The sequence below is a fragment of the Pan troglodytes genome, chromosome 13 (genome assembly GCF_028858775.2).
Source record: "Pan troglodytes isolate AG18354 chromosome 13, NHGRI_mPanTro3-v2.0_pri, whole genome shotgun sequence".
NCBI lineage: Eukaryota > Metazoa > Chordata > Mammalia > Primates > Hominidae > Pan > Pan troglodytes.
Window position 1 is genome coordinate 36,970,866 of NC_072411.2, and position 14,294 is coordinate 36,985,159.

At 36.0% G+C, this 14,294-nt stretch overlaps 1 protein-coding gene across 8 annotated transcripts in view; it reads left to right on the forward strand.

Moving 5' to 3' along the window:
- CCNT2 (cyclin T2) overlaps positions 1-14,294 on the forward strand; it is a 39,193-nt gene that overhangs the window by 18,948 nt on the left and 5,951 nt on the right. For 2 of the 8 annotated variants that reach the window (XR_010150076.1, XR_008546778.2), the window contains exons 4-7: positions 1,834-1,894; positions 5,442-5,504; positions 8,932-9,296; positions 10,569-10,732. Coding sequence is in view for 6 of the 8 variants with exons in the window: in XM_525927.9 (XP_525927.2) it covers positions 1,834-1,894; positions 5,442-5,504; positions 8,932-8,977; positions 10,569-10,732 (334 nt within the window). In the remaining 2 variants the exon portion in view is untranslated. Of the gene's footprint in view, positions 1-1,833; positions 1,895-5,441; positions 5,505-8,690; positions 8,815-8,931; positions 9,297-10,568; positions 10,733-14,294 lie in introns of those variants that run through there. The other 6 variants (XM_525927.9, XM_009443357.5, XM_009443356.5 and 3 more) reach the window with 4 other exon arrangements.

Genomic DNA, 14,294 nt, shown 5'->3' on the forward strand with positions numbered 1-14,294 from the left:
ATTATAGAAGGCTTTGATTCCAGATGCTTTGTTGATTCAAAGATACTTTTGTTTCATATTTTGTTGTTCAGAGTTATGATATATGTAGAGGGTAAGTCCTATCACCTCCACTGGAAGCTGTATTTGAGACCAGAATATAAATAACTTCTTAAATTGTCAACAGATGAAGGAACAGAAAATCTTCTGAATTTACCCCTAGATGAGTAGTCTTTTTAAAGTATTGTTCCTTTTTTAATGCATGTACTACTACTAATCTCTCTGATACATAAAGCTGCATTTTATTATGCTTTCATGAGCAGCATTTTTTTAGTATTTTAATTTTCCTAGAGTAATGTTCCTTTCCAGACAACTTTATCATCAACATTGTAATAGACCTTATTTGAAAGAACTGTTTTAAATTTTTCTGACGTCTTAAGAAATAAGGAGAAATAAGGAAGTTAGAATTATGGCCCTTTAAAAATTTTCGGCCAGGCACAGTGGCTCATGCCTGTAATCCCAGCACTTTGGGAGGCCGAGGCAGGCGGATCACCTGAGGTCGGGAGTTTGAGACCAGCCTGATCATATGGAGAAACCCCATCTCTACTAAAAATACAAAATTAGCCAGGCATGGTGGCACATGCCTGTGATCCCAGCTACTTGGGAGGCTGAGGCAGGAGAATCGCTTGAACCCAGGAGGCAGAGGTTGCGGTGAGCTGAGATCGTGCCATTGCACTCTACCTAGGCAACAAGAGTGAAACACCGTCTCAAAAAAAAAATTTTTTTTTTCTAGCATCCTGAGTTACTTAATCAGGAACCTTTACCCATTGAATGACTAACAGATTATATTAATTCAAAGTCCAGATTAATTTAAGCTTCAGTGGAACTATATCTGATTTTATTAATGGCAAGTTTTATCATGATGTTGGCTTTAAGGGAGTAAACTGTTAATGTAGCCATTAAATAATAGGTTGTCATTATTTAAAGATAATTCCTACAGTTTATATTAACTGTACAAATTCAGAACTATTTCTTGGGGTACTGTTTAAATAATAGAAATTGACTGTTTTAAAAATCAGCTCAATGACCTTTCAAAGTAGAGCATAAATAAAATAAAAGGTACTTTTACTCTCTGGCTTTAGAAATATGTCCTTACAAAAATGAGTATAGGTATATTCATATCAGTAATATAGTATTTCCTTATCACTTTGGTCAATTGTCATGATTTCAGAATAGGACAGCAGTAATTTTTCATATCCTTTATTTCCAGAGTAACTGTAATAGAGGGATAATTTCTTGAAATTGAGTAAGGAGGTTCTCTGGTATTTATGTCCCCATGGGTATGAGATACATTATTTTGGTATGTTTGGTCATTTCTAAGGTGGCAGGGAAGTTAATTCTAAAATTAACTCAGTGACTTACTGTGACTTTTGAGGAATTACCACATGAAATGTCCTAGAGTGAGTTTGTAAGCCAGGTTTGGGTTAAAGGCAGGTTTGAGTTGGATGTTTTTAATTGACTTGGTGCTTCCTGTCTTTAATATCTCTTGAAGCACCAGTGCCTAGGTTGTTTCACTTTACAGACTGTGCACATCTCCTTATTTCAATTAACTTACCCTCTTTCGTATTGGTTAGGTTTTTGTTTTCTGGTGTTTGTTTCCTGTTACAGAAAGTAATTCAGTTTAGGCTTGCCACAGAATACAGGCTTTCTCTGTCACCCTCAGTTTATTTTCTCCATATTTTCAAACTACTGTGGTTCTTTTGTAATCAACCTGTAATTCTCACAAGATGTAACAGTCATGCAGTCTAGTAATGTCATTTTTATTTTAATCAATTTGATAATATTTTTATCTGACAGGCTTACCTTCAACAGACTCAAGAACTGGTTATACTTGAAACCATAATGCTACAAACTCTAGGTACGTACTTACATCAGATAATGGCTTTTTGTGTGTATTTCACTAAAGCATTCTAAGTAAGTGAAAAGATTTCTGAAATAATTGTATTATTGAAGAAAGTTGTTTTAGACAGAATAAGGTTGCCTGGTTATAAGGAAATTACTTTTCTAGAATTTAATTTCATTTGGCATAATTAAATTGAATGGTAAACCTACCCTTCAGTATGATTTCTTAGGTTTTCAGGTAGTTGAAGTACTGTGCTTCACTCTGGATTTGCACTGGAGAGTAAAATGGTCCTTTAGGGTTGTTTTGCATGATTATGATGTATACAAAGCTACACAGCAATCCTTATTCTCCTCGAGCTTCCAGTCAGTATTTTATGAGTATATCACCTTTTTTATTTATTTATTTATTTATTTATTTATTTTTAAGACGGAGTCTCGCTCTGTCGCCCAGGCTGGAGTGCAGTGGTGCCATCTCGGCTCACTGCAACCTCTGCCTCCTGGGTTCAAGCAATTCTCCTGCCTCAGCCTCCTGAGTAGCTGGGACTACAGGTGCATACTGCCACACCTGGTTATTTTTTTGTAATTTAGTAGAGACGGGGTTTCACCGTGTTGCCCAGGCTGGACATGAACTCCTGAGCTCAGGGAATCTGCCCACTTCGGCCTCCCAAAGTGCTGGGATTACAGGTGTGCGTCACCACGGCCGGCCTATCACATGATTTTTAATGGGACATAGTAATTATTTAAATGTTGGTCATCCTTTTCTAAAAGTTATATCTTTGTATGCAAGTTCATTTACTGTCACCATTCACCTTACTCAATTTACTGAAATTGAGGCCTAAGAAAGTGATGGCTTATCTAAAGTCATATGTTAGTTCTGGAAGAACCTACTAGGATGTGGTAGGAAGAACATGGGCTTTGGGGAGATCCGAGTTAAAATCTGTAGGCCCCTGACTTGCTTTGTAAACTTGGGCAAAAGTTCCTTTACCTGTTGTACCTCCATTCTGTGGAGGTGGAATAGTATCTGAGTCATATCGTGAATTTGTCATTTTTTAAATTTCATTACTCCATTCCCAGATGTTGAATAGAAGTGTGATAAATCAGTCACAACTTCCCATTGTGACAGACTCTTCATTACAAAACTAGTTTGTGTGAAATACATATGCAGTTGACCCTCAAACAGCACGGGTTTGAGCTCCATGGGTCTACATGGATTTTTTTCAATAAATAATATTGGAAAATTGGGAATTTGCAGCAATTTGAAAAAACTTGTAGGTGAGCTGTAGCCTAGAAATATTGAAAAAAATTAAGAAAAAATTGGATATGTCATGAATGCATAAACTATATATAGATATTAGTCTATTTTATCATTTACTGCCATAAAATATACATAAATCTATTTTTAAAAGATAAAAATTTTAAAAAGTTAGGCACACAGACGATATGTGGCTCTATTCGCAGTTAAGAGAAAATGTAAATAAACAAATGTAAAGGTACATAAAATTAACTTTAATAATACATAACTGTACTGCTGTGATAATTTTGTAGCCACCTCCTGTTGCTATTGCAGTGAGCTCACATGTTATGAGTATCCACGTAAAATGCTGTGTGACACTTGTCATCTCTGAACAGTTTGTCTCTCCAGTAAATTACATATTGTGGTAAAAGAGGTTCTGGCATATTTTTACCGTATTTAGTGCGATACTGGAAACTTGGATTAATACCATGGGACCCATACAAAGTGCCTCTAGTGATGCCAGAAGTGCTCCCAAGAAGCAGATGAAAGTTGTGATGTTACCAAAAAAAGTTGAATTGTTTGATATGTACTGTAGATTGAGGTCTGTAGCTACAGTTGCCCATTTCAAGATAAATGAATCCAGTGTAAGGTTCAGTGTGAAAGAAGAAAAAGACATTTGTGAAGTCATCGCTGCAGCTATACCAGCAGGCACAAAAACCTTGCACTTTATCTCATATTGAAAATGCAGCTTTTATGTGAATGCAGGATTGCTGTAAGAAAGGCATACCTATGGACTCTAATATGATTGGAGAGAAGCTTAAAGCAAAGGGAAGGTGAAGGATCTAAAGCCAGAGAATTTAATGCCAGCGAAAGACAGAAATTATGGTGTATTTCTGTAAAGTTACACCAGGTGTTGCCTGCCTGTCCTGCCTCCTCTTTTGTGTCTTCCAACCTGAGACAGTAAGACCAACCCCTCTTCTTCCTCAGCCTACTCTATATGGAGACCTTTATGATGATCCACTTCCACTTAATACTAGTAAATACATTTTCTCTTCCTTATGATTTTCTTAATAGTTTCTTTAGCTTACTGTGTTGTAAAAATACAGTATATGATACATATACAAAATATGTGTTGATTAACTGTTTATGTTACCAGTAAGGCTTCAGCGGTAAGCAGGTTCTGATCAACGATAGTTAAGTCTTAGGGGAGTACTTGGATTTTCGACTGCATGGTGATCGGCACCCCTAGGCCCTGCGTTGTTCAGAGGTCAACTGTAAATTATTTGAAGTTTCTATAAAATAAAAAGATACCAAAAAAGTGAGGGTCTTATTTCTTCCAAATCCGATGATTTAGCATGTTATTGTTTTACTATACAAAATTATATAAATTTCATTTAAGTAAAAAATTGAAAATGAAAAATCATAAATCATTATAAAATATTTAATTGTTATATAAAATCGTAATGTAATATCCATATTGTTTATGACATATTCTTAAGCACAGAGAATGAAAAGTGTTATTTTAAGGGGAACATTAGAATTTAGAAGATATGCCTCTATGGCTTTAAAGTATTCTGCATATTTAATTACAGTAGAACTATATATAGACCACACAACAACTTTATAAATCTAGATTACCCATTTGTTAGGATTTTATTTACTTACTGCTTCTGAAGACAACCAAATGTGATCTTCACTTTTAATAAAAACAGAAACCCTGCCACACCTAAGGGTTGATTGCACGTTGATAGCTTTTAAACATTTCATCTTTGGTATTAGAAACAGTAGTTTAAGCAGTCATGAGACCTCTATGGTTTGTCATATGATTTTAATTATTAATGAAGTATGGTTATAAGGTAACTGGTTGAAACCCTTTGATCTAGAGTGCCGTATCATTTAAAAGCTCGTTTCTACCACTGTGGCCCAACAGTTATGTTTATGAAAACTGCACTTTTCATGTCTTCTGAAAGAAAGCTTTGGAATATTAAGAAAGATATTACGTAGTTGAATTCCGTCCTTAAATTGTGGGACCAGCTTAACAGTTGTATTTGCCAGGAATTTAATTTGTTTTTAAGATAATCCCAAATCATTTATAATTCAGAATTTTGAATAAATTTACCCTTGGTCTTTTAACTTTATTTTCATAATTGAGACATTGTATTTGAAAAATTATATCTTGTCATTGGAAAAGTAATGAGAATGTCAGTGATGAGAAACTTATAACTTTGGATTTTTCTTAATAATGAAGAATATATTATACGTTTATGGCATTTCTCAGGCAAGTACTGTAGTGGTAAATGATTGGAAAAAAAAGTGCTTATCATTTCAGGTTTTGAGATCACCATTGAACACCCACACACAGATGTGGTGAAATGTACCCAGTTAGTAAGAGGTAGGTGATCCTTGAAACTTTTAAGATAAGTATTAATGCTTTTTATTATCTGTAATTGATTTGGGTGCTATTTTGTTTTTCTAGCCTTTTGTTAGGTTTCATTAAAATTAGGGAGAAATGTCATTTTTTAAGCATTACTTTTTAGTGTTCTACATCTACTTCTATTTGTGATTCTACCTGGTATGTTAGCTTCCTTTAAACATAGATAAGAATCTCATTTCACTAAAACTCCAGAGGGCTTCCAAGTATTAGGACTCTATCCATCCCCCATTGAGCTTTGCTAGTCCCATTTCAGTCAAGTGTGGGCCAATAGTGCATAGGTTCAGAAAATAATATTAATTTTAGGTTTGTGTCAAACTTTGACTTTTTGAAAAGTGATAACAGTTGAAGAATTTTGAGGCCAACCTCAGACCTTTCAGATAAAAATTGCCTTTGTTAAAAGATTAGTCAGTACGGTGGCTCCCACCTGTAATCCCAGCACTTTGGGAGGCCAAGGCAGGCCCATCGCTTGAGCTCAGGAGTTCGAGACCAGCCTGGGCAACATGGTGAAACCCCATCTCTACAAAAAACACAAAAATTAGCTGGTTGTGGTGGTACACGCATGTAGTCTCAACTATTCAGGAGGCCAAGGTGGGAGGATGGCTTGAGCCCAGTAGTTGGAGGTTGCAGTGAGCCCAGATCATGCCCCTGCACTCTACCTTGGGCAACAAGAGTGAGACCCTATCTCAAAAAAAAAAGTTATTTTTGGGGGGGAAGTGTTTTGCCCATATTCATTTGGGCAATCTAAAATTGATTTAATGTATTTTTCGAGGGTCTTTGACATTACTAAAAGTGGTTTCCTTTTTGTGTGTAACGGAGAAATAATCATAGAGCATAATACATTTAGTTTGTGATGTGCCTGTTAAGCCTCTTGTTTATAAACAGGAGTACTTTTTAAAAGTATTGCTTTACTGCTTGTAAAGTATCTGGTAGTATCTGATACAGCATTTTCTACTCCTAAATGAATCTTATATATCTGTTGTATCCCTAGAAATATTTTTTACACAGTTGCATGTTGTTCTGCTTCTTACTTCCACTTTCCTGTTTCCATTTCAAGTGTTAATGTATTCATAGCAGCCACTTGGGACTTGTAATGTGCCATTTTCTGTTACTTCCTTTTTGAAAATAGAATTTTGCAGTTTCATTCATTTACTACCAAGTTTTTTTAGATTTATCCTAAACAAAATGAGTACGACTTTTGAAAATCTTTTGTTTTTAGTATTTACCTAAGTATTCTCACATTTTATTCATTCTAAATTGAATTCATTTTATACCTAGTGATTTATTATGTTAGTGGCTACAATTTTTAAAAAATTGTCTGATAGTGTCATTAGGAAGTAGACATCTGAAAATCTAATTTGTATTTTTTGTAGTAGCACACGTTATCATTTGTAAGCTAGAACATATTTAACTGGTTCCTGTTCTTCGTGGTTATATCAGCGTGTTTTATAGCACATTTTCATCTCAATATTACAGTATAGCATAAAATTATATGCATAACTAGTTGTAGTTGTTGAATTAAGGAAAAAGGGTTAGTTTTTTCTAAAAACTTGAAAAAGGTTAAGCTAAACTTTGTAAGCATTGTAGCCATATAATTTGCTTTAAATTAAGAGCCTATTGAAGAAACATTAGTTGAAGGAAGTACTAGTATATGTTTAAAAATATTACTGTGAATATTAACTTAGGAAATTGGATTTTCAGGTTAGTGTTGTGAAATTTGAGTCAACTTTAAATTCTTTATCAGAGATTAATATTTTTTGTACAAGTTCTCCTACAACTAAAAATTCTAGAGACATGAAGTCAGTTTACTTGAAAAATGAAATAGTAACTTTTAAAACATTTACAAAAACTACAAATTTGATATGTCATCCAAAACAAATATTTAGACCAGATTATTTGTTGTTGTTAATATTAAAATGTGACTGATTCTTTGAGTACAAACCATATATATGTTTAATGTCATTTTGTCTGACTAACATTTCAGGTAACTATAGAATATATCTCACTCCATTTTAAAAGTACTCTTTCATGTTTTAGTGTCTTTTTGTTTTCTTTGCTCTTTTACAACTTTTAGCTAACAGCATTTCCCCTCTATTCTCTGTTGCACAGTGACTGTTTCTGGATCACTGAATTTAGATACATGCCTAGGTGAAAACTGCTAATGGCATTTTTTAATTATTATTTTTTCCTTCTCTACGTATTTTTATTCGGGGGGGGAGGGGAAAATAAATTTGATTTCTGTGAAGTCTTTTTCTCCCCTCTGGAGATGAGAAAGTTGGTATTATGCTACTTTGCTGCAGAATTGGCTAATGTCATTTTACAGGGACCTTCACTTCTGTGATTTCTCCTTCCCTCCCCACCAGGAAAGTCACACTGCCTCCAAGACATCTGATGCTTTGACACTCTTCCTTAGCACAACTCTGCTAAACCCCAATCCCTTTTGTAAAACCTTTATGTTGATGATCCACATGGGGCAGCAGGGATTACAGGTGCCATGAATAAAAAATAGGGGAGGGGGAAAGAAATTTGAGGACGGTTAGAGGGGTGGAGTTGAGATAAACTGATCCTAGGTGAGCAGAGGGGAAAGGTATGTCAGTGCTTGTGGATGTAATTGGGAAAAAGGGAAACTATAACAAGAGCATCCCTGTTGGGAAGACTAAGAGGCAGAATAAGGGGAGGGAAAACTTTTCAGTGTCTTAAGCTAATTAAAAATTGCCTTTCTGTTGGGTATCAGTGTTGAAGCATTCTGATCCTCCCTAGAATACCTGTATCTTTCCTAAGTTAGTCTTTAATTAGATTCTGTAATTTGAACTAAAATACAGTGGAGCCTCCTGTATCTGTACCCGTATGCTGTTTCTAGGTTTATTCTCTGTTGATGCTTAATAGCATGATGAAAAACTGAGCAGTTTGTGCTCTGTGTTTTGTGGGGTGGGGGTTTGTTTTGTTTTGTTTTTGATGGAAGTATTTAAGCCAACTTAAATATGACTGAGGATTAAGTCTGGCAGGCAACTCTTTGTATTTTGTATTAGACTTCAAAATCTTTTCTTCTTCTTCTTCTTTTTTTTTTAAATCCAGGAGAATGCTTTATTGCAACTTTTAGCTGACTAGATGCTTAACTTAGTAACAAGTTTAGCCCTTGTAACTGGCTAGCTAAAAGCAAATCGGCTTGTTTCTCAGATCTTTGGGGGATAGCAAGAAACATTTGAGTGAATGTTGTTGAAGATTTTCAGTAGTATAGAAAATGATGGCGCTCTTGTGATATTTGTAAGTAGTAAGTAAAATTTACTTTTTGTGTACAAATCTTTGAAGTTTTTGTTGTGTTGAGAACTTTTTGATTGTAGCACGTTAAAGCTGATAGTATTGTCTTCGTTTTTTTTTTTTCTTACAGCAAGCAAGGATTTGGCACAGACATCCTATTTCATGGCTACCAACAGGTTGTTATCCTGACCCTCTTTGTTGCACTGTTGTAGCACACTATAGCTTCCTTTAATGCAGGGCCCCCTCAATGTGTCTCTTACCCTTGTTGCGACAGGAGACTGGACCATCTACTGTGGTGGTACCTTCCTGTTTGCTTTGCGGTGTATTGTACAAGGGACTTTGGGCACAGAGGGGTTAAATGCACAATGTGAAGTGTAGTGGTGCTTTCTGATGACATATTCTCGATTTGTGAGTGCATAAGTCTAAAATTGGTAGCCTGAATAGCAGCTAAAGATTACAAAGAGCTAAACTTAACGTAGAAATTCGAGCAACTTGGTAAGTATAAAGCTATTTCCAGTTTACAATTATAGTTAAATGACAATTTTTAAAATTTCACGTTGATCCAGTCTTAACTTTAAAATACTCATTAAAGTTTTTTTAATAAATAAAATTTATGTAATTTGAAATTTTTTTTCAGATAATACCCACTAGTAGCAAGTTAAAAGTAGTCAAGTCCTATCCATGCCTGGATTTGCATAAACACAATTTTTCCTTTTTTTTTTTTTTTTAGACAAAAAAACCTTCCTTTTCAGTATATAGAGTAAAAAATGGTATGTGTTTATGGCTGAACAGATAACATTTCCATCATTGAAACTGAACTGGAAGAATAGTCTTAAGGAGCCTTTAATATATAATTCTGTTCTAGATTTATTAATGATTTAAATTTGTCTTTTTGAGTGGATCATTGGGGAGAAGGGACCAAACCAGCTTTGTATGGTCCCTAATTTCTTGTGACACTGATAAGTTTTATTTACAATTTCACATTGGCAAATACTGCTATATTTTCTCAAATATTTGTTGTTGGTATTTAACCTCTATCCCCAGTAATTCTGAACAGCAACATAAAAAGACTTAAATTTGAAACTTTGATTAGAAAAGGCTAGCTGTGACACATATTTCATGCCCAATATTTGGCATATAGTGGAAGGAGAAAGGTAGTATTTTTGCAGTATTTAATAACATTGAGCCTTGAAGCTGTTTGGCAAAAGGTAAGTTTCCTTTGTGGCTTTGCTGAAAAACAAGGCATAGATTTACATAGATATGTGTTTAATTCTCTGCTTCACTAAAGAAAGCAAATGCCTATTAAGCCACTTCAGTTGGGATAATCCCTGATTATTGTGAGATTGAAATTACTTTGTCAATTTTACAAATAGTTTTTATCTTTCCATTTACATATTTACCATGACATTACAAAAGAAAAATACCACAAAAAATTTACAGTGTTATCTATATAGTGATTATTGCAAATATACTATCCTCCTCTCCTTTTATAAAATACTTCAATTTTAGATGTAAAAACAAAATTTTAAATCTTAATATATTAGTAGTAATATACTCGGGAGTGAGTGAGGGGAAATGTTCATTTTATGTAGATTTTTTAGTACTAGAATTTTATAACTTAGCTTTTAATTTAATAAAATAAGGTTTTATACTCTAGACTTAAAGATAGAGTTTAAATTTTGCTCTAATCTTACTGGTAAATGTTTTTCTTTGTTTTACATACTTGAATTTTTATGGCTCTCCATTTTCAAACCTGCTCTGCAACAGTCTGCATCTTACAACCTTCTGTCTTCAGTACAAACCAACAGTGATAGCATGTGTATGCATTCATTTGGCTTGCAAATGGTCCAATTGGGAGATCCCTGTATCAACTGATGGAAAGCATTGGTGGGAATATGTGGATCCTACAGTTACTCTAGAATTATTAGATGGTAAGTAGAGAAAATAAATTTTTAACAGTTTGGAATTATCTAAGTTGGCAGTTGTCTGAATTGACAATAGAAAGTGTCAGTACACTATCAAATGAACAGAATGAAAACAACAATTCATCAGCCTAAAGAAAAAAAAAGAGTCTGGAAGCTGTGCTCATACCTGTAATCCCAGCACTGTAGGAGGCTGAGGCAGGAGGATCACTTGAGCCCAGGAGTTCAAGACCAGGCTGGGCAACATAGACCCTGTCTCTACAAAAAAAAAAGTTAAAAATTAACTGGGTGTGGTGGTGCGTGCCTATAGTCTCAGCTACTTGGGAGGCTGAGGCGGGATGATCACTTGAGCACGGGAAGTCAGGGCTGCGGTAAGCCTTGAAGGCACTGCTCTACTCCAGCCTGGGTATATATTAACTACCACCGAATATCTAAAGCTTTTTCAGGACTTAAAAAATAAATAAGTAAGGTTTAGAATTCCATAAGCTGACAAGATAAGAATAGTGATTTAAAGTATACTAATTCTGTTGAGTTTTAAATGTGTATACTGAAAGTTGAGTGTTAACTGTGAAGCAGTAAACGAAAGGGATTTTCAGGGGATTGTGTTTCTTGCTCTGTATTACCATTGTTGCCTTACATTGTTAAATATGAATACACAAGGAGAAATTGTGGGTGTGTGTTCTGTTAATTAGGAACGTGGAATTTTGGGGATGTTTTGATGAGAAATTCTTCTGGTTGAGAAGTAAAAGAAGCTGGCCAGAAATGGGAGATTCTTGGGATTAGAGCATTTTAACCACGTACTGTAGATTTCAGCAAGAAAATAGATAACACTTTTTTTTTTTTTTGAGTCAGTCTCACTCTGTCGCCAAGGCTGGAGGGCAGTGGTGCAATCTTGGCTCACCGCAACCTCCACCTCCCAAGTTCAAGCAATTCTCCTGCCTCAGCCTCCCAAGTCGCTGGGACTGCAGGCACGAGCCACCACACCCAACTAGTTTTTGTGTTTTTAGTAGAGATGGGGTTTCACCATGTTGGCCAGGCTGGTCTCAAACTCCTCACCTCAGATGATCTGCCCACCTTGTCCTCCCAAAGTGCTGGGATTACAGGCTTGAGCCACTGTGCCTGGCCTTGTTTTGTGTTGTTTTGTTTTTTGAGACAGATACTCACTCTGCCCCCCAAGCTGGAGCGCAGTGGTGCAACCTGGGCTCACTGCAACCTCTGCCTCCCAGGTTCAAGCGATTCTCCTGCCTCAGCCTCCTGAGGAGCTGGGACCACAGGCGCATGCCACCACGCCCAGCTAATTTTTGTATTTTTAGTAGAGATGGGGTTTTGCAGTCCACCTGTCTTAGCCTCCCAAAGGGCTGGGATTACAGGTTTGAGCCTCCGTGCCCCACCTGATGTTTCTTTAAGATAGGGGTCTGCAAAGAGTAACACTATTTTAGAGTTTGTGAACTATAAGGTCTCTGTTGCAACTATACAACTATACCATTGCAGCCAGAAAGCAGCCGTAGGCAATTTGTAACTGATTGGGTGTGACTGTGTTCCAGTAAAACTTTTGTTGACAAAAATAGGTGGCCAGCCATATTTGGCCAATTATCCATAGTTTGCCTGTTCTTATTTGTGAAATATGCTTCTTTGTTTCATCCTTTTCTATTTTGTTTTCCACCTGGAAAAAATTATCCCAGAATATATATCTCATGCTGTATTATTGCTGCATGATTATAATGTTTTTCTTAAATTGTTAGAGGCTTTTTCAGAGTTTATCCAGAGGAAAGGAAGTCTTCAATGAGTTGAAATGACATCTAAAACTCAGTGAGGGCTTATCTGTTCTATAGCTTGAAAAATCAGGTTATCTAGGTCATTGTTTTAGTTTAATAGTCACTAGATTAAGATTAGGTAGGCAAAATTTTTTTTTGGGGGGGGTGGGTGGAGGACAGAGTCTCAGTCGCCCAGGCTATAGAGTGCGGTGGCGCAATCTCGGCTTGCTGCACCCTCCGCCTCCCGGGTTCAAGCAGTTCTCTGCCTCAGCCTCCTGAGTAGCTGGGATTACAGGTGCCCGCCACCACGCCTGGCTAATTTTTGTATTTTTAGTAGAGATAGGGTTTTCACCATGTTGGCCAGGCTGGTCTTGAACTCCTGACCTCATGATCCACCCACCTTGGCCTCAAAGTGTTAGGATTACAGGCGTGAACCACCACACCCAGCCAGTAGGCATAATCGTAATAGAAATAGTTTATATACCTGGTGCTGAAGTAAAAAGATCACAGAAAAGTAATCTGCCTTTTATCCTGTTTTTAGGTCAGAGGTTAGGTTGTGGTTTATGTGGGGTTTTTTGACACAGGAGGAACCTCATTTCCATTCTGAAAAGTAAAGTTTGTTAATTTGGAGAGCAATTGAATAGGAATCTTGGAGAACTGATATGTTAAGACTTTCACCATGTTTTGCAGCAGCTTTTTTTTCTGTGTCAGTCGCAAAAAGGCAATTCAAAATTTAAGACATGAAGGTGTGGCCGGGTGCAGTCATTCACATATCTTGAGCACAGGAGTTTGAGCCCAGCCTGAGCAACATGGCAAAACCACGTTTCTACTAAAAATACACACAAACCGGGCATGGTGGCGCACTCCTATAGACCCAACTACTGTGGAGGCTAAGGTGGGAGGATCACCTGAGCCTGAGACGTCAAGGTTGTAGTGAGCTGTGATAATGCTACTGCTCTCCAGCCTGGGCAACAGAGGAAACCCTGTCTGGGGGGGAAAAAAAAGACATGAAGATTTATCTGAATTGTAGAGTGAAGTGATACTACTATTCTTATTACTTACTGAAATAATTCACTTAATGACTGTGTTCCAGAAAAGAACATTGGCTTAGACAGTAGCTTTGAGAGAGAAGGGCCTCTATTTTAGGCACATACTGTGATTTTTGTGCATATAGCTAATTAATTATGTTAATGGATTATTTAACAGATTCTTTTGTTGTTCTGCTATAAAATTTAATACAGTAGGATACTTAAGAAAAACAAAGCTTACATTTTGTGTACGAGATTTTGGACCAGAACTTGAAGTGTATTTAATGTTTTACAACCAAGTTGTTAACAGAAATTGAGTCAAAACAGTTTTGTTAATGTTGGACCCAAAAGTAGAAAAATAGTCTTTTTTTTTTTCTTTTTTTTCAAATGAGGAAGTAAAGGTCTGGGCATTAGGGTTTGTTTCATCCAAACTGGATGAAAAAGCTCATGAGACTTTAGCAGGGACTAAACATGACATTGTCAAGGAAATTACATCTTGAAAGATTATTGGTTAAATTATAGCTTGTCTGAAGTGTCGATCTTAACATTGGCTTAGAATAGTTTACAAAAAAGCTTGCTATTACAAAATGAACCTGTAGTCTCTATTAATAGAGGTTCCCCCAGTATTGAGGTGGAATTGGCATTATTAATATTATATAATATTCTAATGTATTTGATGAATATTTGAGAGTGGCTGGTAACTATTAATGACATTATTAGTTCATCAAAACCACACTACTTTGGAAAAGTGGGTCATTTGATTGTAATCAGAATTTTAAGAAAGTTGGT